Source organism: Ornithodoros turicata, chromosome 9 (genome assembly GCF_037126465.1).
Source record: "Ornithodoros turicata isolate Travis chromosome 9, ASM3712646v1, whole genome shotgun sequence".
Taxonomy (NCBI): domain Eukaryota; kingdom Metazoa; phylum Arthropoda; class Arachnida; order Ixodida; family Argasidae; genus Ornithodoros; species Ornithodoros turicata.
In genome coordinates, this window is record NC_088209.1 from 18,887,903 (window position 1) to 18,913,536 (window position 25,634).

General features: G+C 45.6%; 1 protein-coding gene across 2 annotated transcripts in view; it reads left to right on the forward strand.

Moving 5' to 3' along the window:
• Nucleotides 1-25,634, forward strand: part of LOC135368282 (cGMP-dependent protein kinase, isozyme 1-like) — a 169,927-nt gene that overhangs the window by 132,593 nt on the left and 11,700 nt on the right. For both annotated transcript variants that reach the window (XM_064601457.1, XM_064601456.1), the window contains exons 2-5: nucleotides 12,704-12,882; nucleotides 14,877-15,043; nucleotides 17,867-17,980; nucleotides 21,918-22,023. In XM_064601457.1, coding sequence (XP_064457527.1) covers nucleotides 12,773-12,882; nucleotides 14,877-15,043; nucleotides 17,867-17,980; nucleotides 21,918-22,023 — 497 coding nt within the window. In that variant the 5' untranslated portion in view covers nucleotides 12,704-12,772. The remainder of the gene's footprint in view (nucleotides 1-12,703; nucleotides 12,883-14,876; nucleotides 15,044-17,866; nucleotides 17,981-21,917; nucleotides 22,024-25,634) is intronic.

Consider the following 25,634-nt stretch of genomic DNA (forward strand, 5'->3'; position numbering starts at 1 on the left):
GCGGCACATTTGGGTGTATCGCACCAACCATCATGCTTTCATATTGGTGGCACCGGACTTACTTGCTAACAGTCAACAACACGTTAATGCACAGTATACACGACATTCTCGGGTAAACATAAACAAGTGCCCGCCACAACTTCCGGTACCGCGAGGACTTCCGGTCCATCCACGACTAAGGACGTTCGGAACCAGCCGCCATGCAGAATTATATCTTTCGCTTTCCTGATTTGTTGAAAACGGGGGGCGTACGCTTTTGCGTGCTAATTTGAATCTCCACAAAAAGGCGTATACGACCCTCTCTCTCCTCAAATCAGAAACGACAGCTGTATCAATCGGCACAGTGGTTGGCGTAGAGCGTGTTTGGTGTGAAACCGGATGTCGTTTTGGCACCAAACCGGAAGCGGTGAAAACGGCATGTATAGCCGGTCCTGATTTTTCCTGACCAACCCCTCCGGGTAACCTTCTCTTACACATATTCCCACCGAAACTGAGGTACGAGGTACAAGGGACCTTTCTGGGATTCATTTTCAAGATACAATAAAATATCAAAGGTATGTAGTGCACACTTGAGCGTACAATAGGAGCAATAGAACTGCAGACGCAATTGACTCTTAAGTGTGGATTTGGGTTGAATCACGGAAAAGTCGAGAGAATAAAGCCGATTAAAAATGCGTGGGACGTCGCACACGCTGCGACAAAACCCGTGTTTCGTAAAAGGAAGGCATCACAATGTTTCAGCATAGAACTTTTTAAAGAGTGGTACTCGACACAGTTACGGGACAGTTACGGGAGTATGACCAAAGGTTAAAGAGATATCTCATTATAACTACGGCATTATGGTTACCGTGATGGCGGCGTTCCCAGCATGCCCAACAGTCAGAAAGCTTGCGTGCAGTATAATGGAATTTGAAGGTAAATCAAGAACAACCTTCAATCACGGCCACTCAAGTAGTACCGCAGACGCCGCTGTTAGGCAAGGATAAATACGAACTCAGTTGCATCATTCACAATAGTGGCTGAAGAGCAGGGAGCTTGAACGACTACAATCGATGGAAGGTAGCAAACGATTTAAAAAAAACGATGTTGGTGTTGACGACAAAAATAGGGAGAGATCGAATTCGTCACACGACAAATTCGGTCACTCCCATAAACAGACCCCCACCCAAAGGGGGAAAAAATAGACAAGAAAAAAAACGCCGCTTTCGCGATAGCTATCGGCAAAAGGCCAAACCACCGGTACAACTCACAATGAATCACACGGTCCTAATACTAAACTGACTCCATCGCACAGCTCTGAATAAATGTCACAACTGACAAGGCAGCTTCCATCTTGTCAGGTGGCCAAGGACCCAGCACTGTTACGAGGTGAAAATTGTCCACTTGTCCAGTCGGTCGAGAGCAGATTTCATGATAGCCCTTTGAGGCGTTTATCTAGAACAGTGCACGAGGACGTGCTCAGTGTCTTCCACGGTTGCACAAAAAAAGAAAAGAAAAAAAACGAACTTCGCGTCGCATACATCTGCTAGGCGCAGCGAAGCGTGACTAGGTTGGCGCCAGCAGGAACTGATTGAAAAGTTATTAATATAACCTGGATATAGAATCCCGGATCTCCGTCTGGGATGTGCGACGCACTCCGATGGACTGACGTTCGCAGCAGGGATCAGGCTAATACTCTGGAACGTAAACTGCGGAGGTTGAGCAAATAGCGAAGGAAAACGCAACATTTACTCTGTGCCAACGCCGCTCCACTCTACTATCAGGCTAATGCGTACGTTTCCAGCTTGCTTTGACCTCGACTCAATCCACCCACGGGTCGCGCAAACGCGACAACATCCACCTCTTGACCCTTTATTCATTCTTTCGGGATGCTCTGTGCGAACAATTTGTAACGCGAGACCAGCTATAAATGTGGAATTGAACGCAAAACTTTATTTCTTATCCTCTCTGACACACAGGGTGTTGCACGAGAGAGTGACCCCTAATTATTTTTCTAAAAACGCGCGTGAGATAAAAATTGGGAACCTTCTGCGCCACACACTTGTGAAGGTTTTTACTACCCAAACAGGTGTTTTCTATGAGTGTACCTCATTAATTAGCATTCATTAACCCTCATTAACCTCACAATGTTTCTACACAAATTTGACACCCGAAAACACGTCACAATCGCCAGAAAAACCGTCGCTCGTCAAGGCGCGCGCTCTCGGCCAAGTTGCCCCGCCTAAAGGACAACACAGAGAACAGCAAGAAGCCATGCAGGTTCACCCCCTTTTAGCTGCCTCCGTTTTTGTTTGGTTCCTTTTATCTGTTGAGATGAGGCGCATTCTATGAACGATTGGTAAAGTCAGTAAAATCTGCCATCCGAAAAACGCTCGGGAAGAACGTGCTAAACCTCACCGACATGCAAACACTACTTACGGAGGTCGAGGCGGCGTTCAACTCCAGACCGCTAACCTTTGCCTACAACGAGCACAGGGAACCCGCACCTCTAACACCGGCCGACATGACAATGTGGCGTCGCTTAACGTCATGACCGTCAACTCACTTGGCTCTCCCTCCAGCGAGTCTGCCAAGGAACTCCGACCGATCCTTAGATCTGCTAAGAGCCACGTAGAGGAGGCAGCAAGCATATACCTCGAACAGATTTGGAACAGGTGGCACAAAGAATACCTGGCCGAACTGCGCTCCGCATATTATTCGAAGGGCTTGGGAGCCACCGACGTCAAAGTGGGAGACGTGTTTCTAATTAAGGACTCCAACCGTACTGGGCTACAGTGGCGGATGGAAATCGTCAAGAAAGTCTTCCCAAGTACAGATGGGTAATCTTCGCAAATACTTTCCAACCTCCAAGTTATCTAATCTCAAGTGGAAATCTGCGCGATAGGTTGTAACATGGTTGTTTGCAACATCTAGCAAGGGAAAGGGTGGCTGGCTTCGAAACATTACTCTGGAAAGCAAGACCGATCTTGAAGCTAATACGGTAAAGAGACTGTTTGTAGGATCCTGGCATCGTACAATCAACCCGAGGAAACCTTAACCGGTCTGCGGGAACGTTGTCCCGGGTACACATCGATGGATTCCGTCACGTGACTGAAAATCAACGTGGCGTTGTTGAACACAACATGACATGCCGAATCACACGAATCACGAACAATATACCACGATACAATAAAAGCGGTTACCAATGTCCACTAAAATCACTCCTGAAGAATGGGTTTTTTCGGCTTCAAAACGTCGGATACCCTTTTCCCGAACACCCGCTGGAGTTGAACAGGAAACATTAACATGAAAGAAACTGAGTCGGTTCGAGTCCTACAGCTGGCTAACCTTTTCATGACTTTCATTTTTCATCGTTAATTTCATCCGCTGGAGTTCTGCGTTCACTAATGCTGGACCCAACTAGACGCACTTGCGTCGAAAGTGTCCGTGTTTCAGTTCTACTAACATAAAGGTGTGGGCACATGCTAAATTCCTCTCCAGAGTACAGCGTTACATCGTGCGATTCTGATGCAGAATACATTCTATAATAGTAGACTGTGAAGTGCTTCCATCGGGCTGAGCTGTCTCCTGTAAAGCGTGCTTTCACTGCACTAGCGCGATGTACGCAGGGAAAATAACCCTACACCGTGTCTCTCCTTCGGCGTCCTAACGAGCAGTTGCCACGTTGCTCCACTGTTTTAATGGAGTGTGGCAATAATGGAGCGGGTCATTCGGGTTCGCTCAGAACGACACCACCGGAAAACACTAACGCGTTGCAATTCCAAATGAGACTGGAGGGAACTAAATGTATACCTGGAAGCCTGACCCTGTGTACAGTACACCATTTACTTCATCCATCATTCGCTCATGCCCTTTCTCTGCATCCCCTGTCATATGTGTGTATGTGTGCTCCGTAATTTGCACGCTCGTTTTCTTTATTCGTTAGGTACTTTTTTATTTTTAGAAAAAAGCTGCGACAGCAGCATAGATACCGTATTTGCAGGTTAGTTGTGCAGCCAAGCGAATATTCTCTCGAAGAGGGTATGTAACTACTGTACGACCAATTTCCTCGTAATTTACAATTATCCGACTAAGTGACGAACTAAATGACTAATTACTAATTACATGACACTAATTACATTAGTTACATTTTACTAACTACATGACACTCATTACATTAATTATATTGCACTAATTACATGACTGCATGTAGTTGTATGACTAATTACCTAGTTAGACAGCAGAATGGGAGAAGAGTCGGAGTCGTGGCGTATGAAAGTCATCGTACGTCATCGGCTTCGGCGACCCACGTCGAAAGGACAGTCGCTGGCAGTCGACCCGCGAGCACCTCTAATGTTGAATCCTCGAATTTTCAGAACGGCAGTCGCTGTCACCAGCTCCGGTGGCGCAGCGGTAACGCGTGTGCTTGGAGACTGGGAGGTCCGCGGTTCGAATCCGCGGGCCGGCTGTGCCGTCTGGGGTTTTTCCTGGGTTTCCCTCAGATGTGTAATAGGCGTATGCCGGCACAGTTCCCCCGAAGTCGGCCCATGGACGCAGCTATCCTCCCCCCGAGCGGATTCCGCTCGGTCTTCCACTTCACCCTTTCCTCTCTTCCTCTCCACCACCCTTCCCTTCCCGAGAAACATGCCGCCTAATCAGGCAGGCAGACCTCTCGGTTCCTCCCAACGACACTCCTCCTCCTCCTCCTCCCTCCGCAGTCACTGTCGCGTGAATAATGTCACGAGAGCCACGCGTGGCATTCTCGCCCACTGAGAGTCGACTATTTTTCGACTTTCCAGTTGCTCGATTCCAATAGACGAACGCACACTTAAAAAACCATTCTACTTTTTTTTTTGCCGTGGAGAGAGCCCGCTGGTTCGAATATCCTTCGCCAAATTGTGCTCCGTGCTTTGTTGCGCTGGAAATGATTGGAGTGAGTGCATGCACATCTGGCGGGAGAGATCAACCGCTTTGTGGTCCACAAAAACCGCCGGCGGCGAAGGTCATGTGCACCGGAGGCGCGCAGTTTCGATTCATTTGCATACGAAAATTCGGCGGCGGATGTTTCAACGGACATTCACTTTTCACTCGAGGGGTAGGAGATCCAAAGAACCGCTAAGGTCGTCGCAGAATTCCTTTTTTTTTTTTTTTTTTTTGTACAAATAGATACACTTTCAACGAAGATGGTCTCCCCATCTGCTGTGTCACTTGCGCCCGAAAGCCCGAAATTAAAGAATTTATGAACCTTTAGCAATAAAGGAATCTATGCTGCTCTCATAGCCTTTTTTTTAAAATAAAAAAAAACAGTTAGAGTTCGAATAAAGAAAATCGAAAAATATTGACATGGGGGCTGCTACAAAACACAGGAGCCGGCTACTTCAAAACACTTGAAGATAAAAAAAAAGACACTAAGGAATACATGATAGCCCGTTTCTAAGAAAAACGATTAGAATGGAATAAGAGGTCGGCAATTCCTGCGGTGAATCACCTCATGTCACAATCATCGTGAACAACAACAACTTGATTTTTAAGATGATGAATGGGGAGCTTCATCGCCCCACCATCGTTAAAACATTATTGTTGTTGCTGGTGGTACGGGCTCTTAGGTGCAAACATTTCTCCCCGCGAAATTAAAGATTCCGTCACCTTGGCACCAACGCAAAAAGGAACACCATTAATCCACCGCGTAGTTCTTGATTTATGAGCGAAGGAAATTGCAATTAAAGTTTTCCCTCTCGCCCTCTCCTTCTTAAGAAGCGCGACAATGCGAGAAGGCCACGGATTGGTCGCATCAAACGATCTCCCGCCATGATTGGACAAATCGTTTGAGGAGACCAATGAGAGCCCGCTCCGCACTGTCGGCCTACTTCAGAGGCAGTAAAAAAATGGAAAGCGTAAATTGCGGTTTCTCTCGCTAATAAATCGCGAGCGACGCATGGAATTAATCCCGTTACTTTTACGTGGGTGTCAAGGTAACGACATCTTCCATTCTGCGAGAAAAAATTTTTCACTTTAGTGCCCCATTAATTTATTTTCTTATTAGCAGCATGATCTTATATGCGCCCTGGAGGGTCGAGGACCCTCAAAAAGTTCTGCAGTCTGACGCTTTGGGCGGGCTTCCGAGGATGGAAGGAAGGGCAGTTCAGAAAACGATAGATCGCGGGTTCAAACCCTGCCGAGGACGGGGGCAGCTTGTTGGAAGGGTACAAGTTGCTCAAACACGCCCGCCGTCTTCCGCGAGGGACGTTAAATGTAGTGTACCGTGTGTCGAGATTTCAGCGCACGTTAAAGATTCCTCAGGTGGGCAAAATTAATCCACAGACCCGACCACTGTGGAGTCGCTCATGATCCCAGTTGTCGCGTGACGTAAAGACCGGTAAAAACCGGTTGAGGGCACACCCGGTACGATCAGTTGGGAGAGAAGGGAGCGACGCGCATGCGCTTTACCTCGTGGTGATTATTCTTTCCGCGCGGCCACCTTCCTGGCCGCTTCGAGGTCACGATCGGTTTGCTTCCGATGGTTCTCTATTGGGGACGCCCGAACGACGTTGAAACATGGCCGGCGCCACTGCGATGGACTCCATTTACTTGGCAGCAGCCAAGGATTCTGTGGATGGCGTAATGGTTCCTCACAAACTTCCGTTCCTCGGAAACCTCGCGCTGCATTAATATTCCTGGTTCAGCGTTAGTCAGACTAAAGGTCAGAAACTCGCCGTAGTAAATATGGGAAAAGACGACTGCCGGCACTTTGAATGCCGTTCTCATGTGGGGATGCTGTGGTGACTTAGAACTGTTTAAACGTTCGATTTCGTAGACTGTACAATATCTTATCGGCCGAATATACGTGTGGCAGTACGCTTATTATGGTTCTGTGAAAGAATATTTACGGTGCATCAGAAAAGTGTTTTTCTTCTATTGTGTGTTTGAGAAAATTTATTACACGACTCATACTATAGAGCACACTACGAGTACTAATACTAATACTAATACACACTAATACACTAGATGGAATTAGCTATAATGCACAAGATACAATGTATATAGGGTTGCATGACTATGGGACTGTACATATGACTACACAACTGTGACTATATACACATGACGACCACAGGGAAGGCGCCACACGTATCCCGATGGTAGTTCCCCTTCGGTTCCCGAAAAGTCTTTATCGCGAGTCTCTGGTCCGTTCCTTGTCACTGGACCATGCACCGACCTATCCACAGACCGACCGACAACGCCGGTTCACGAAAACTCCCTATTATATTATTAGAAAACGATAACGCCTGATACTACAAACCCTACAGTAAAGTTTCTTCCGTTGTTGCTGGAAGATGGTCCGTTGATGTAGCTCACAGATCGGAGATATTCCCAAGAGACGTCCGACAGGCGGTATTTTCGAACAATAACTGGGCTTTATTTACATAGTTATTTACATAACTATATTCAAGACAATACTATAGCGACTGAAGTCACGGGGCTTTCGCCTCTTCTTCATCAAGTCGTTACGGCTTCCACACACGGATTTTCGTGTGTCCTCCGCTTAAAAGGGTGACATTTGAGACACAACCCCCGCCACCAAACACCAATCGCAGAAGCCCGGTTCAAACGTCTCCAACTCATGGTTGGCCTAGTTTGAATTTACACCGAACCAGGCACCTCCTAATTGTCCGCCCACTACTCGGTATTTATGGGTAACGGACCAAGCTGTCAACCCGTGCACCATGCAACTTTGGACACTGCATCTTCCTTGGCCCACTCTTACTGATTTATTGCAAGCGAGCATCTGGTCGCGAAGACCCCCTGAGGTGTCAAGTGTCCCCCGTCCAACGTGCCTTCCCCGAGTCTCTGTCGGGTGGCTATTCCACTCAGTTGGAAATGCACAATATTCGCGAGGTTTCTAAAAAGTACAACTCTTACACCTACTTTTTTTTTCCTTCGCTCTTTTTTTTACAGAAGTCTTTTTTTGTTTTTTTTTTGGCAAAAACCGTTCATAAATTCATCGACGGCGGTGCCGCCACAGTGTTTGGAAACGGGCAATATAGGATGACCCAGACAGGAAGTGAATCTATTTATCGCAATGGAAAGATCGTATTCGCACAGACGACACACGATATTGAATGTCTTTGTTCTGCACCAATGTGTGGCGACGGTGACTTTGTTTTCATTGGAGTGATGAAAGGGTATCCATTTGCGCTCAATCTTTCCTGGACAAATGAAGCGACGAGGCTCACTCATTTTCAATTTATTGCGGACACTTGATAGGAACTGAAAAGAAAAACTAGTTCAAGCGTTGGTGAGATGTACTCGTAAACATAAATGTACCCGTAGTGCACCGTCACGTGATCTGCGTATCAGCTACGTCGCGGCATTGTTCGCGTTAAGTGCCGGTCCGTGACAAGCAGCGAAACTATTCATCGCCATGCAGTTCAGGGCGAGGAAATTTTCCAGGAGCTGCTTTGTGGTACACCTAATTTGTGGTGGTGGTGGTGGTGGCGGCTGTGGTAGTGGTGACGTTGCAACCACTTGGTCGAAGTTGCCTGCAACGTACTTGTAATTTGTATAGTTTAACTCCTTCAGCGGACTAAATGTATACATGTCGGGCAATGCTGAGCTCTTGTTTTCCGTCTCATTTAAGGACGAGGAGAAAGCACGTTTCTGGAAGACCAGCCGTTCTTTTATTCCTTGTTTTTTCTCACGTTATGCTGGAGCGATGCTTTTTTCTTCTTTTTTTTTTTTTTTTTTGAAAACCGCAAAGCCGTCAACGCACAAAAGGAAACGGATGTCTTCTATGGCGCCGAATTTTTGTCCGTTATAATTAAAATGTCAAAATATAATGTGGGACAACGACCCTGCAGGTGTATCGGGTAGTGGAACCGCCGATACCCTGTGCAAAGCAATTGAAGAAATCTATGTGGCCACTTCACTGTACAGTTATTTTTCAATCTACAGATAGCGTGCACGCTGTGCTGCAAACTTTGTCTATTTCCAGCGAAAGAAAGACATTGCGCGTACAGCTATACTTTTTTCCTTTTCATTTTAAATCGACTTCGATACCTGTTTTGAGAAGGGGCTCATTATTTCATTCCCCACATCACCATCAGCAATGGGGTAGAGTATCGCCTCTGGCGATGAAACTCCCCATTCATCATCTTAAAATCAAATTTTCTTCTTCTTCTTCTTTTTTTTTTTTTTTTTGAGAAATGCGCGCGACATCATAGCAAATGGTTTCCAAATACTTTTGGTGGTGGTATTACTGCTGAAAGAGCCGCCGTTATAGACCTTACAGAGGTGCGCAACGTCAAGACTAACAGCAAAATTCAGGAGCTTTTTGTGTAGCTTTACGCGATCTTTAATTATTGCATCAAAACCGTGTACTCACCAGTTATTTGTGATGGAACGCCGTAGACAATGGCTGAATATTGACAGTTGAGCACGTATCCAATCCATCATCGATTATAGTGTCGGTTGTTGGTACACGTACTACCGGCAGAGTATTTTTTGTTTTCACCCCGAGATACCAGAACAAAGTGCCAAATAAGATCAGTAGACAAGTCTGCCATACTCGCGGAGAAAGGAAATGGCGATCAAATACCCTCGCGACCTTCGCCCTCAGCTCACATTTTGTCCTTAAGATCTCTCTTCACCTTATCTCATATTGAATTCCAATGGCAGAGTCAGAGCAAGTGGCAGACTCCGCAATGGAGCGGCTTGATCTGGCCTAAAGCAAGTGATCCGAATCTGCGACTGGAACACCTACGCCCAACTTGGAGTTTAGCTCTGGCCAATCTCAATTGGTGGATGGCGTCCAGAGACGGAGGAAGAAGAAGGAGGTACCCATGTTCCACTACCACCCCATGTTACGCAACATGAAGGTCCTCCTAATCTCCCAACGTTGCCCTGCTGATGTCTGACTCATCGCTTTCTTCAAGAAGCAAAATCGCCAACGTACGACGCGAAATACCAGTCACGGCGGAGACGCATTGCGAGGCGGCCATGTTAGCGAAGAAGAGACAGGAAATAGGAATCGCGGGCTATAAGTGATACGTCACGGAGGGTTCCGTGCGTCACGTGTGTATATAAGCAGCGATTTTCAGCTGCAGCTGAAAAAAAAAATGGTTAAAATCAAAATGTCAAAAATTCGTTTTTGATGTTGTGGGTTTCATATTCTTCCATACATTCATATGTAGGAGAAGTACTTGGCATTACCGTCGCTGTGCCAATACCTGGCATTGTAGTCCTGAGGGGAATAATCAGCCCTTCACAACAGGGCAACAGCCTCCCATACTGCTTCAGAAGCGACTGGGAAACCAATTTTAAACACGCAGCGATCACAAAGCACCTTGCCTATCGGAACCTGTGAGGCGCTCGACACGGAAGCGAAGACACTGACGTCATTTCCGCACGAAATTACCGGTGACCTATTGATAAGCAGACCAGTCAACGAGATAGAGAGGGTAATAGAGAGATAAAGCGGTAGCCATATTTGAAGCCACCCTGGATGGCGCCATGTTGACCTCACCTTGCCTTGTTTGCAAATGGCGGACATTAGGGACTCATGCGGTGAGCGTCTTTGCCCGCGGCTACGCTTCGAAATTCGGTGGCATTTATTGGTTCCGTCATGCCGCCACCAATTTTTCCCCAAGCATGCTGAAGGGATACTTTGATAGTCACATAACCAAACAGTATCGCTGAATTGCAAAGAGTACGGGTGCGAACCTGCATTCAACGGCTGCTGTGTGATAGCGAGGTGGCCGAAAAGATAGCGGAACTTGAATGTCGTGTGTCAGTCAGTGATGGCCAATAACTACTTCTACAGTAGTTTAACTATAACTACTACTTCGTGACGGAGTAGTTTAACTAGTAGTTCAACTACTTTTGAGGGGAGGTAGTTAAAACTACTTTTTTAACTACTGCAACGTAATTTAACTACATCTTTAACTACTTAACGTTGTCCGTCAACGCCAATCCCATTCTATAGTGTTCTTGGACACCTATATATGAATCGCAAGCAGCGATAAAAGTGAAGATCTAGTACACATGCACGGCACAATTGCTCTGCACCTCCGTTCTCATCAAACAAGTAGCTCAAGGTAAAAGTCGGGAGCGCAATCGTGCCGTAAAGCTTGCGGCAAAATCGGAAGTAGTTGGCGCCTGCAGTAACCTAACTACCCGAAATAGTAGTTTAACTAGGAGTTGCACACTACATTTCTGCAAGTAGTTGATAACTACTTTTTGAGCTACAATCAGGTAGTTTAACTAGTAGTTTAACTACATGTAGTTAACTACTGGCCATCACTGGTGTCAGTACCCCGTCTTTGGTGCTGTCTGACAAGGAACCGGCGCTTAATAGCGAATTCAGCTGATTGTTTTCGTGGAAGAAAAAGTTGCACTGGCTCGAGCGTGAATCTCCCGCGGCCGCTTCAACCCAACTTGCGTTGCACACTCGCGTTTCATTGGTCCTTCGGTTCGCTCTTCGTTCGCTTTTGCCTTGAAAGAAGGTGAGCGAGAGAGAAAGGAGAGGGTCGCCTATTTGGCGTCAAAGCTTGGAGCCTCGCCAAGGCACTTATTGTGCACTCTATTCCCTCTCTCTCTCGTTGAGAGCAGTTCAGAAGTAAAAATGACTGTTAGATATAAACAAATTATATCGATTAATACAAAAATTCTTGCTTTTCTTTTGCTTTCTATTTTCTCTTTTGCGAATAGCAAGTCGGCCTTGGCCTGTCTGACCTTTCCCCCTTTCCTTATCTTTAATAAACATATCCCCGCTTCCCCCCCATCATCCCTTCTTTCGTCGTGGGGAAAAAACTGGGCCATCCTACACTTTTAAAAATGAACTTCACCGCATAGCATGCTCCTAGCCAACCATCATCTCTAACGATATCGTTATCTGCCCTGATTTGTTGAACACTGGAGGCGCACACCTTTTTCGTGACACTTATGCTGTTCATAATTGTCACAAAAAGGCGTACGCCTCCAGTTTTCAACAAATCAGGGCAGATAACGATATCATTAGAGATGATGGTTGGCTAGGAGCATGCTATGCGGTGAAGTTCATTTTTAAGAGTGTACAGTTGCGGACAAAGTTGCAAAGCGTACAGGACAGGTTCACTTTTCATACCTGATATGGCTACTTTCTGGGGAACCCATTGTTTTGGCAAATAGAAGGAAAAAGGCACGCCAATGCATTCTGCATGAAGCCAGCACGGCGAAAATATGTCCCCCAGAAAAAAAAATGTGGCGCTCTTGCGCTTCCATTCCACTTATACACTATCGATTGACCTAAAACGTGGAAAAACCTAAGTGTGGATACTTCTTTCGAAAGCTCGGGGCCAACGGATGTTCTGACAAAACCAGGAGGAATGCGCTGCTTCAATGGAGGCCAGCGAGTACGCAGGTCAAGCCAACTTTTAGATGGGATGGCCCGCAATTGTGGGACAGTTTCCTATTTTATAATAATAATAAGTTTAGTCTCGCTCGGGTGATCATCAACTATCGTTAGGACCAACCAATAATAACTGTGAGTAGATTTACACGTAAGGTGCGGCACTTGTGCGGCTACAAGTTGGACGAACCTCAGGGTAGGACTGGGGATAATTTCCACCATTATACCTGGGGATATACCATACGACCATTATACATGGGGATACCTGGGGATATATTACCAGGGGATAATCTTCGAAGTCGTTTACCCGTGTGCATATAAAATTTTCTTTCTTTCCTGCAGTCCGTGCTACAAGCGACGTCTAAAGATGGCCGTCCTGACCTGCTGGCAACTATCCACCAACACCATTCTATGGCGGGTCAGAGCAACCTGCAGAAGAAGCAGGGAGTGTCCGGGGAAAGTGCTACATCTCGAAACCTCGTCCTCGACATTGACGTCTCCCACCACCCTAAGGACTTCCGGTGAGCGAATGTATCCTTACTGACGATGAACTAGAAAGAATGCAGGAGTAACGTCCAGTAACCTCTATAGCACTGATGTCGCTCTCACTAGCAGAATTTGGGGTAAGGGAATAATAGGGGGCTGTGTTTGTATCTAAAAAATATGTTGGACACAGGAAAATTACCGATAAAGGTCAGCGGTGACCCTCTGTAGACAGGACCTCTGACCCCGCAAAAAAGTATTACACCATCTAGAATATATAATAAATGTAATACTTCAATTTTGTGTAGTACACTGCAGATACAAATACTTTCGTAGAATGAGTATTTATACATGATACAAATACTCAAAAGTAGTACAGTAATAGTAATAACGCTTTTTATTACGTGCCCAAGAACAGCCTCATGGGCCTTGGTTCAAGTTTCTTGGGCAAGGGCCTCAAGCGCGCTCACAAGGTTCTACATAATGCCGAAAACGACGGATACCCAGGAAATAGAGAATATACTCGCAGCTTACGTAATGCACACGTAGGTCACAGAACATACATACAATAATGTTGGTGGATAGATTGCTGATACCTAAAATTACAGGCACGTCTCTAATAACTTATTGCAATTTACAGATATGTGAAACTAAAGGAATGAAAGGTTGCAAAAATTATACGCAATAGTGATAAGAAAAACTGCACGATATAAGGGAAACAAAAATTGGCACAAGCAAAATACAATACAAATATGGACAATAATGTTGGTGGATACGTTGCTTATACCTGAAATCGCAGTAGTATAATAATACAAAGTATTACTATTACTGCCCAGCCCGGTCATCGACATACCAAGGCCTCGTTCGTGAAGACGCGGCCATTCATTCACTCTGGCCCATTATCTGTTATATCGACGGTCTACTAGATTATAGCGACCATGTCATAATCGGCAACCCCTATGAGGAGCCCGCCCACACGATCCGCTAGGGGCGCTACTCATCGGCCCGCGAGATCTACATCGTGATTGGACAATGGAAATTTGAAATTTGAACGCGCAGAAGCGAACGTACGACTACCGTAGCAGACGACAGCAGCAGCTGGGAAAACGCGTAGACTGATGATGACAATCATCTTTACACAGGAATTTCTCTCGCGGGACATCCACCGCTTGTGCAAAAGTACTATCGTAAGCGAAAGTACAGAGTACTCTAGAAATTGAGGTAGCCGGGTATAATAACCCGGTATAATGAGTAGCGTCACCACTAGCGTCGCTGGGAAGGGGTCCATATGACATGGTCGCTATAATCTATAGTAGGTCGTGGTTATATCTTCTTATATCGTGGTTAAAACAAGTCGGGAGACGAGTTCAATTGAACCTTTGTATGCAATAAGGGGATATAAGTCGAAAAATCCCGGACCGAGAAAAGGGGCATGATCTGATTGTCCGTCCCATTGGCACGCATGCATTTCCCGTTTTTTACCCTCCTGTAACGGGCCAATACGGTCCGAAATTTTCTCTGGCAGGTACATACTGGTATGTAGATGTCATTGCAGCAAAAATAGTAAAAAGGGGATAAGTTGACTTTTCCCCGTGTTGCATACAGGGGTTAAATTTCTCCTCATCTATTTTTTTTTCTTATAAACAGACAAACATAATCTTCCATGCACGCTCATGTTCACACACAAACAAACAAACAAACGGAGGCGGAGGCTTTTCTTTTTTCTTTTTTTTTTTTAATAGGTTTCAGGTGTGTGTTCTAGTCCCGTCACTGACAGCTGCCGTCTTTCAGATCTTTGTTTGTTCGTCCGTGAGGCTTAGGCGCTGTGTTTGACCTTCATTGCTCGTTCAGCCTCTGCAGTTTATGTTGTCTCACTCAAAAGGTCGCATTCTGCTAACGTAGTTGTAGCTGCAACGATGAGACATCAGGTCTGATTCAAATATTCGCAGCTGATCATTATTACGTGAATTATTGTTCCGAATGCCAGTTGGCATCGAGCGTGTTATCAGGTTCTTCAATCTTTTCTTACCAGATCCAAGCAGCTCATCAAGGACGCCATCATGGAGAACGACTTCCTCAAGAACCTGGACTCCTCCCAGCTGCGTGAGATCGTGGACTGCATGTACCCGCAGCTCCTGGAAGCAGGAACGCTCGTCATACGGGAGGGCGACGTCGGGTCGCATTTATACGTCTCTGCTGGTAAATTAAGTAGCAGTAATCCACATTACGAATAGGGCATTTAACCTAGGAGACAGTACGGAACAACATGACCTATAGAAAGCAATCGCGTGAAAAACAATGCGGATGTGAAGGAAAAAGCGACGGGACTGGCACAAAAATGGTCAAAAGTCGTCAGAGCTCCAAGCTGGGTCATGTTCTGATCCATCGATTGATCGATCGATCGATTGATTGAAACACTGGAGAAAAAGCCATGTTCTACAAAGGTGCTGACTGTGCAACTCATGAGGTTCTTTGTGAAGTGCGCTTTCCCACAATAAATATCATCTTGTGGTAGAACACGCTTTACAGGAAACGGCGTTAAAAGCTGGCTGCTAGTATGTCGGTCCTACACTCTTAAAAATGAACTTCACCGCATAGCACGCTCCTAACCAACCATCATCTCGAATGATATCGTTATCTGCTCTGATTTGTTAAAAACGGTAGGCGTACGCCTTTTTTGTGACACTTATGCTGTTCATAATTGTCACAAAAAGGGCGTACGCCTCCCGTTTTCAGCAAATCAGGGCAGATAACGATATCATTTGAGATGATAGTTGGCTTGGAGCGTGCTATGCGGTGAAGTTCATTTTTAAGAGTGTAGGTGCGGTTATTGCTGGTGACCGCGTTGCCATGATCTGTTGACCATCTAGCGAAACAAAACGACGCACGTTTCCTTGCGGTAGTCCGGTATGAGGTCATCAGGCATACCTGGACACGACTACAAGTGAATTACAGGTTTCAGTATTGCTTTTTAAAAATCTGATATCTAAAGTCGCAGAGGAAGGATTAGTATCGAAATAATCAGTCGTTAGCAACGCGGAATTATACTAATGCCGTTAAAGCGCGACGCAGGAAAAAAAAATCGAAGCGACAGACACTTGAAATGTGCCAGTGTCGAAAATTCACCTTGAGAAAAAAAAGATAGCCATGGGTAACATTTCCACTTCGTTAGCGTTTGAGTGATCTTCCCTTGTTCATACGTTTCCTGTACATCCAGAATCATGGCGTTGTACTCTAATCATACTGTCAATGTTACCGTATTTTCCGGTGTAACGCGCACCGGTGCATAACGCGCACTGCAATGGTGCTACAAGCTTCTGTACCGCCACAATAAACCAAAGCGGTGTATCATATCTGCATGTGCTATATTTGAAACACATGTAGTCAAATCCGTTAACCTCCGATGCAACAGCCTCGCTGCCATAGTATTCTTCGGTCTCCTCTCTGCGTTCCGTTTCGCGTCCGTTCTCAATCACGCCATTCTTCTCAAATGAATTCAAGATTATTTACTGCTGAATAGCATCCTTAAGCAGCATCATTAACCTTTTTACGAAGTTCAGTGCCCTTTCGCCGGTTTTATTAATTGACCCTAAGAGATATGGGAGAAAGCCACAGCACACTCTGCAAGAGGCTAGAATTTGTTCGTCACCGACCTGAAAAGGAACTCTGCAAAAAAAAAATATTTCTGTGTATAACGCCCACCGTTAGATAACGCGCAGGACCTCTTCAGAACACTTTTTCACTGTATAACGCGCGCGTTATACACCGGAAAATACGGTATATCCATATTCGGCGCAAAAGAACTCGAACTCTAACTCTAACGTGAAACACAACGGTGTTAGAAGAGGCTCCGTGTCGCCAGTTCAGAAGCCGGATTCCTATGTCCACTACATCAAAGGTTGCTCTAAACGTAACAGGCCAGAGAACATTGCGAGCAGGTATTTTCCGTTACTTTTACATCTCCCTACAAATTTGTCAGCGGCAGGCTTCTTGATTTTAATGCGCGACGGTCTCTCAGGTAAGGCACGCAGCAAAACACAGACAAGGAGCGACCGTTTCCACGGAGGTGAGATGGCGAGATTTCGCGAGGCGGGTTCCGCCTTATTCAGCCACACAAAATTAAGCCTTGGATAGGCAGGATATTACGTCGCTCAGGGTGTGTTTTCGCTAGCGAGTTCTTCTCGCAATTAAGTGCTTCTTATCGTAATTAAAGCGCGCTTGCAGTGTCAGCAGCAGCGTTGCATCCGGCGCGGCTCTAAGAATAGCATAAACACTTTCGCCGCTTCTAGGCATTAACCGTCTCTTTCTTTTCTTCTTTTTTGTTTGTTGTTCTTTTAACGTGGAATTAACATCTTTCTGATCCTAAATGTGGCTGACGCTCAATTTTTTTTTTTTTTTGTAACATTTCGGCGCTACGGTTTAGTGTACGGATAAATTAATACGATTTCAATTGCTGGTGAGTTAGTTGTTACTTATTTAGATCGATATATAGAAATTAATTAAATAAATGAAGAGCCACCAAAGTAAATTCTACGAATCCGCAGACCTCTGCAACGGAGTGTGTCCCCCCTTCTTTTTGCAGTCACGTTATTGTCACAGAAAGGCGTACGCCCATCGCTTTCCGCGAATCTGGACTGATAGCGGTTTTATTCTGTGGCAATGGACTGGCCTTCAAGGTGCAACCTATGACGTGATGAACTGCAGCTTCAAGAGCGCATGTGTCTCCTTCGGATGTGAGTGAGTGAGTGAGTGAGTGAAAAAGAAAAAAATGGAGAAAATTGGCACCACCAACGTAGACAACTCAGAAAACATACCAATAGTCACACAAAGTCAGAACAGTCACAATAAAAGAAATAAAAGAAGAACAGAAATGGAAACAAAGGTACAAAGCAAAGGCACGGATGTCGTCTTTCGTAAATGCTATGCTTGAATGAAGATACAGTGCTTATACCCTTCTCGTCCTCTTTCTCTTTCTCTCTTTCTCTCGGCGCGTGTTGAAATTTAATGATATTCCACTTACAGAGGGCGAGCTGGAAGTGGAAAAGGAAGAGCGTGTGTTGGGACGGATGGGCCCAGGCAAGGCATTCGGCGAACTCGCCATCCTGTACAACTGCACCCGGACGGCCAGCGTGAAAGGTAGCACTACACTCTGATGGTTATTTCAAGTTCAAGACGCTTATTTGAAGGTTATTTCAAAGGCCGAAATGGTGTCTAATTCGGCGACTTTGGGACGCCTCCTGCTAAGCAACAAAGTCGCCAGCGTTCCCTCGGCAGTATCATCAGGGCATGGTTCCCTGCTAGCGTTGTTAAAGCAGCATAAAAATGGATCGCACTCGACGAGAAATTCCAAAATAATAAGCAATATGTTGTTTTCGATACCATTGCAGTGTGCAACACTTTGTAACCGTCTTAACTTACGTACTCTAACTAAGTACAACCAAAAATGAGTAACTGTAACGTACTCACATTGCATTCCCCCCCTAACTTTCAGTAAAGTTTGAAAGGTTACGTTCTTGCGCTGTTAAAACAAGTTTGTTGTATGTTTCTGCCTGGCGGTATGGCCTCTTCTTAAAGGGAGACTTCGCAAGGACGCGAAAAAAATTAGGTGAGCATAATATCGAACACGAGCCACACCCTCGATACTGAATACAACATTCGCATTCATTTTGCGCAAGTGATTAATTCGTAAATGATGACAATAGCAAACCGAAACCGAAATGCGAAGAACAGAAAACAGAGCTCCATGCTGTACGGTGGTTCGTCCAGAGGAGGATTCCGTGACGTCACCGAGCATCGTCGTCTGCTTCCAAGCCTGCATTCTTTCTCCATTGCCGGATGCCGGATGATGTCAGCAGTGGTTGCTTTCAGCGCCCTCTCGCTTCACAGAGGCGAAGCCCGCGCTTCGTAATAATTCGTTTGAGTAAAATATGCGCACTTTTGGACCGAGATATTGCGTACACATGTTCCTGACATCCCACAGATTACTGATATACCACAACCTTTGCAGTGATTTTGATGCGGAGTCCCACTTTAACGGATGAGACATTCCTTTATGCGTGCAAGTTGTCCATTTTTCTAAGAATGCTTGTCTTTCGCGGGCATTGGCATTGATTTAAATCATACTCAAACAGGGTAGTCCCTTGGCCAGGCGACAAAAGAAAGGAACGAGACAGCGACGAAGCAAGGGTAGTCGTTCGAGTAACTTTTCCTATAACTTAATTGCTTTCATGGTCACGTCACTGTAACAGTATAGGTGTAACGTAATTACATTTTTCCGTAAATTACACAACTCTGGTTGGTTGCGATGTTTAATCAGTATGACCAGTAGACATGAACTCGAAGTGATTGTAACATCATGATAGAAACTGATTAATATGGGTAGGACAGTACTTAGCTCCAGAAATACAACATGTATGCTTCAAAGACAGAAATTCAATTATCAGACCGTGTGTTTTCTTAATCATATCGGAACGTACCTCCAGGTATCGATCGGGCTTCAACGATATAGCAATCAGGAAAGAGAATTATTAATGTGTTTTCCTTTCCACGCATATTAGCGAATAATAGTGTCTTCCTCCCGTGTTTACTTTAGGTACTGTGTTTACACGTGTACGAGGACTGATGAAAAAGCTTCAAAAATTCATTTAATCTATTATACCTGAAGGGTCCTAGATAAGGGCATTACATAAGGGGGTTGGGTTGCAAAGAGCAAGAACACGAAATATACACAAAACTACGAACATATACGAAACCTTCATTTCTACGTGTACACACAAAAATTGCACACATACAATGTACACACGGAACTTTCAAAAGAACAGCTGTTTATATGTTAATTTGAATTTAGTAACGTCAGTAATTAAAACTACTCCAGCGGGAAGCGAATTTCATTCTGAGACACCAAGCTGTAAGGTGGAGAGTTTAAGGGCATCAGTGTGGCTGATATTTAGTAATACCGAGGAAGAATGATTGACACGGCCTGAAAAGAATGTACTGGAGATACATACTGGGAATTAGAGTGATATAGATTAAATGTTAACACTAATTTAGATACCTTACGACGCGCTGCTATAGCAAAGGAATTCCGTACTGATGTTTCAATTCTGTCGTGCTGGTTGTGCGATCGGGTATTACTGAATATGAATTCGAAGTCGAATGAATCAATGAATGAATTTATATTTAACACTTACAATTTTAAACTTAGTCAAGATCGTGGTGATCCACTTTGGGAACCACACACTTACCTTGGTTCTTTTTTCCAACCCGTTTTGGCGCATTATGGCATAAGTTGCTAATGCGCCGTGAAAACACCAATCACCATCATAATCTTTTTTCCAACGTCCGAAACATTTTTTTCAGAGCCTTTCTTATAGGAAACAGGCCTTCGCAGAGGCCCAAATATCCTATAAATTTTCTTCTGCTTTTGATTTTTAGAAAAAGGAAAACACTCACGGGAGGGAGTCGCCCCCGTGAATAAAAAATTGTGACAAAACTATAAAAAAGAAGCTCTTGCGATATGCGAGCGATTCAAGGGAGTGGGTAACGACACGGCCTGTTCCTGTTTCCAAAGGCCTCAAAAAATATTTCCGACAATGATAATATAACGCTGGACTAAGTGCGCGGTTTCCTATATGGAACTATACACTTCAATGGTGACTAAGTCTTAAATTTGTGAGTACTTTACTCTTTTAAATATAAATTCATTTCTGAATACTTTTCGGCATTCTGAATACTTTTTGATCACTACATGTACATCTGCACACGTGTCGGGCCAGTACGCCACTATGTAAGCAATAAGTCCAATAACGCTAATATGGACGCTTGTCGTAATTGCTTCTCGGTGGGCTCTGGACCCACGTCAGGCTGAAGCCTTTTGATCCAGAGTCACGCTAACACGTCGTCTGCAAATAATAGAGGGTTTTAGTGCCTCGTACGCTATCACTTTTGCGTACGTAAGGGATTAGCGGGGTGGTGCTGCGCAATGCACAAAGCTCTGCTTGTGCCCTGCGCGTGTGCAGAATAACCACCAACGCCATCCCATACGTACGCAAAGGCGATAGTGTACGATGTTCTAAAAGTCTCTAATAGTGAGTCTTAGTATATCGTACGCTGTCACCTTTGCGCACGTAAGGGACAGCGTCTGTGGTTCCGCGTCCACGCGCGAGGCACAAGCAGATGCTCTGTGCATTGCGCAGATAACCACCACGTAATTCCTGACGTACGCTAGGGCGATAGCGTACGTTATACTAAACCTCTCTAGTAGGCAGCTTTAGCACACCGTTGGTAACCTTATCGTGCCTATCGGAGCGTTTCCCTCGCAACACTCCTTGGACCCGTGCAGCGAGCTATAGCCAGTGGAGAGTCACAAAAGCGATTCTCCGCTTTCTGCGTGATACGGGGCTTAATCGCTTCATCGTCGTTACGGTCGTTACAAGCTAACGAGTGGCGGGAAATTAAAAATGGCGGGCGGGAAATTTAAAAAGGTGGGCACGTGATAAAACACGTGCACGGCGCTCTTCGCGCAATACGTGAAGGCCGTGGTACACGTCATGCGCAATGTGTCACGTGCCCACCTTTTTGAATTTCCCGCCACTCGTTAGCTTGTAACGACCGTAACGACGATGAAGCGATTACGCCCCCAGTGAGCTGGGCTCCCTGTGAGCCGAGTGTCTTTTTAATCTTTTTCTTGTTTGTATTTATTTATTCGTCTTTTTGTTATTCCTTTTTCTTTCTTGATCATATTTTTCCTTTTTCTTTATTTATTTTTTTTTTGTTTATGGAATAGCAAGCCGGCGTGCTGCATGGCTGACCTTTCCCCCTTTTTTCTTTTTTTTTTTCTGCCATTAAACCATTAAATTTTCTGTCATTTCTGCCCCCCCCCCCCTCTATCGGAGCCAATCGTGTGTGAATCACATTCTAACACCACTGATTGCTTCCGGTTGATGCGCTTCGACGCAAGCCACTTTATCAACGGTTTCCTAAAAACTATCTAAACACTGAAGCCGAAAAGTACAACGAGAGTGAACGACGGCAATCCGCAGTCCCATAACACGTGCCACTCTTTCTGATTCAGCTGTGACGACGGCCAAAGTATGGGTGCTGGACCGGCGTGTATTCCAGGCGATCATGATGAAAACGGGTCTACAACGACAGGAGGAGAATATTCAATTCCTCAGGAGGTGAGTATACCACCCGGGTATCACGCCACAGCGCGTATACCAGCACGGGCCGGCGCCTACCAGTATACAGTGCGCGCCGCCACCTGCCGGCTTCCTCCGGGAAACAGCGACCTGCTGCACGTGGAACGGCGAGCGCACGCAAGCCATAACCTCGGGCCATCGACAGGCACGCGTCGCACGCCAACACGCCATGTTGCAGCACTTTACTTTCGTCTCCGCCCGGATAAAGGAGTTACATAAACGAACGAGGACCGACAGCGTGCTGGCTGGGAAGACGTGTTTGCTGCGGGGCTAACCTAAAATTACACCACGCGATATTACGCGCCAACTACGGGGTGCTTAAGAACCTCGACAACCGTTTTCAACAAATGAAAAACCGTGCCGCGTATGCGTGCCGTGTAAATAGCTGCTGGTAGTGCACTCACGTGCGTTGGGTGTCGGACCGTAGGAGGAGAGTTTTCAATTTGCCGGAGGGGACCGGGGCACAACGCCCCCCCCCCCCCCACACACACACACACACGCACACTTTTTTTTTCTTTTTTTTTTTTTTTCACGCCATTCTCTTCTTCGCGTACGTCGTCGAACTGAGAGCGATTGCGCTCAAAAAGTCGTCGCGCGTTATGGTCCGGTGCTCCGAAAAGCATGATGTTCGGCTATTTTTTCCGATGGGATAGCTCGTGAATATCACTGTCAATTATCATGAATTTGAGTTCATTCGGCACGCTCTTCATATTGGTGGGGTAAAAAAGTGACCTTTACTTGGCAAATTTCCGAGTTCAGTTCGCAAATATTTACATAATTCAACTTACGACACATGACATGCACACGAGGAGGTGGCAAAAACCTAATAAGAACAAATGCTGTTGACCGCATGATTCTATAGGTGGCGTAGTTTTTTTATTATAATTCAATAACACATTTTCTGGGGCACCATGTGTACTACTGCAATCCCAATTGGGATTGCAGTAGTCCGGCGCGCAGGACTCTTTGGTGAAGATCCTTCGTGGTTTTCCAGCATATTGTTGGGATCGGACGTATCGTCCGATCGTCACCTTGCTGTTGTAATCTGGGACGAAGCTACACAGCTGCTCCTTTAAAGTGGACATGTCTCTGGAGAAATTGTTGAGAAGCGTCTCGTCTTTTCCAGACATCTCGTTCATCCGCTTTTGGAGGAACGTTTTCCGAATGGGACAGACTTGTCGTAATGAATTATTTTTCTGAAATGCTGACATTGTTCATGGGCCTGTCGTCGTCGTCAGTGTCCTTCTTAAAACGTTCGGCTGCACGTCATCCAGGAGAAACGTGGACGATGTAGTCGCATCGCAGTACTGGACATTAGCGCTTTTGCGGACGTCATCCTGATGAGGTGACGCAGTCGGGCTGTCCAGATGCATCTCTGAACCAGCTTGTGGCGGTTCTTCTGAAAATAAAGTGTGCGGATAATTCATCCGTGAGCTCGTCGCATGTTTGTGCTCGTGTTGTACGAGATTCCTTGAGCTCTCTGCCTTCGCGCCCTGCAGTCTCTGTTTCTTGCCATCTTGAGGTCCCTCTCTGCTCGTTTCAGACACAAGTGGAACTGCTCCACTCTATGGAATCCCACGAAAGTCCGTCTGAAGAATAGCCACAGCCATAATGGAATCGTCCCCATCAATTCAAGTATGAGGCGTTAAAGCTTGTATAGTACCATGCGCAAGCACCAGCATCACATATCGTCAAGAGATCATTACAAGAAATTCGATATACATCCTCAGGGGAACGCGCTTATTTTCTCTTTTTAGTGCCTATATTCGCTACTTTTTGGAGCGCAAATTCCAGCCTACTTTGGGCCATTTTATTGTCTAAACCTCCCGTCCGTACTTATTACATAATAACAATGTTCAGAGCGTAGCGGTTATCGTTTCTTTCTTTTTTCTTTTTTTTTTTTTTCGTTTTCCGTTTTTTCGATCTTTCACGTACTGCTAGAGCATAAGAGCCAGAAAATCCGCAGAGCAAACTTTCGACAACGTCTACGACGAGTCGTGATCCAGCTCTATCGGAACTGTCAGTTTACTAGTCAGCATCATCTACACATTAATGCCACGAAAGTATGGCTAAAGTAAATTCTATGCACAAAACTTCCTGGAATTCTCCAACGAAGGGAGTACCCAATTTTAATTTCTATATTTTTATTTGTCCGATTTGTCCACATAGCATTTGCCCAAAGTAGAATTATTCGGGATAAAATATTGAAAATTTTACTTAATTTATTATTTAATTTATTCAAATTTTAAATTGACAGTGCTATTCGGACGGGACCAAGGCTATAGAGCCACGTCTCGCTTCGGATGTGGGCCTTACGGCTAAAGATGTCTTCCTAATATGTCACAGTGGCAATCAAACCAACTAATTCAGGAAAAAGTGTGGTGACGCCAGGACCAGGGATCGAACCTGAACGCTCCTGACATTCGGTCAGGGATGATCCTTTTACACCACCACAGCAGGCGTCTTCCTGGAGTTATTTTTCGAGTGCCTCAAGTACAAGGGGGACGGACAACCAACCACGTCCTTCGCATTCCCCCATTACATCTTTTTCACTCATTCACACACTCACTCATGTAGGCACGAGGTAGGGTGACATCTTGTGAATGCAACGTAAACAACGGAATTATTTGATATCTTTGATTCTTGGGCGTTGGCGGAGGTTCGTGTTTGTCCATAAATGTAGCCTGCCTCGGCCAATGGCCTATGCGCATGCGCATGACCTTGAGGCGCCGGAGAGGGTTATCTCCGTCTTCACTAGATGGCGCAGTAATGGGACGACAGAAACGGAGACCAGTGGGGAGACCGCCGAACGGCGCCAGCTGGCTGGTCGCACTCCGGACCGGTTTTGGTCCTTTGTGCTCCCCATGTGGATTTGTTTTGACATGCTCTGAGCGTGGTTCCCTGGACAGCCGCTAGGATACGATGCGAAAGGTCCATTCCCGTTGCTTATACCCCTGTCACACAGCCAACTGAATGGCATTCCCAGCTAATGACAGTCGCATCCGATTGCCATTCGTTTGTCTTGTATCAAGCTATACACGAAGAAACAGAATGCCATTCGCGAGTGATGTCGCTGTGGATAATCAATGCACCAAACTCTTAAAAATGAACTTCGCCGCATAGCACGCTCCCAGCTAACAATTATGAGCAGGTAAGTGTCACAAAAAAAGGCGTGCGCCTCTCGTTTTCAACCAATGAGGGCAGGTCACGATATCATTCGAGATGATGGTTGGCCAGGAGCGTGCTATGCGGTGAAGTTCATTTTTTTTAGACATAGACGCTTTCAGACATATAAGTCGGCAGAGTTCCCTTAGAAGCCCAGGACGGCCCAGGACGCACGTCCTCCCAGGGCGTCAGTCATGACGTTGCCCACTTCTGTGAGGCCGACAACGTCGAGCTCTTTTACCAGCACCACCACCACCATTTTTCTAGAGTGCGGGGCCGAACATATGAAGCATTATGCAGGTACATTAGTTATAGTTTTATTTCTTTTTCTCGAAATACCGAAACATTAGGTATTTTCACGACATTGTTGCGTTTTCGACGAGACTTTGTTGTCTAAGAATCACAAGCAAAGACTAAGATGCCTA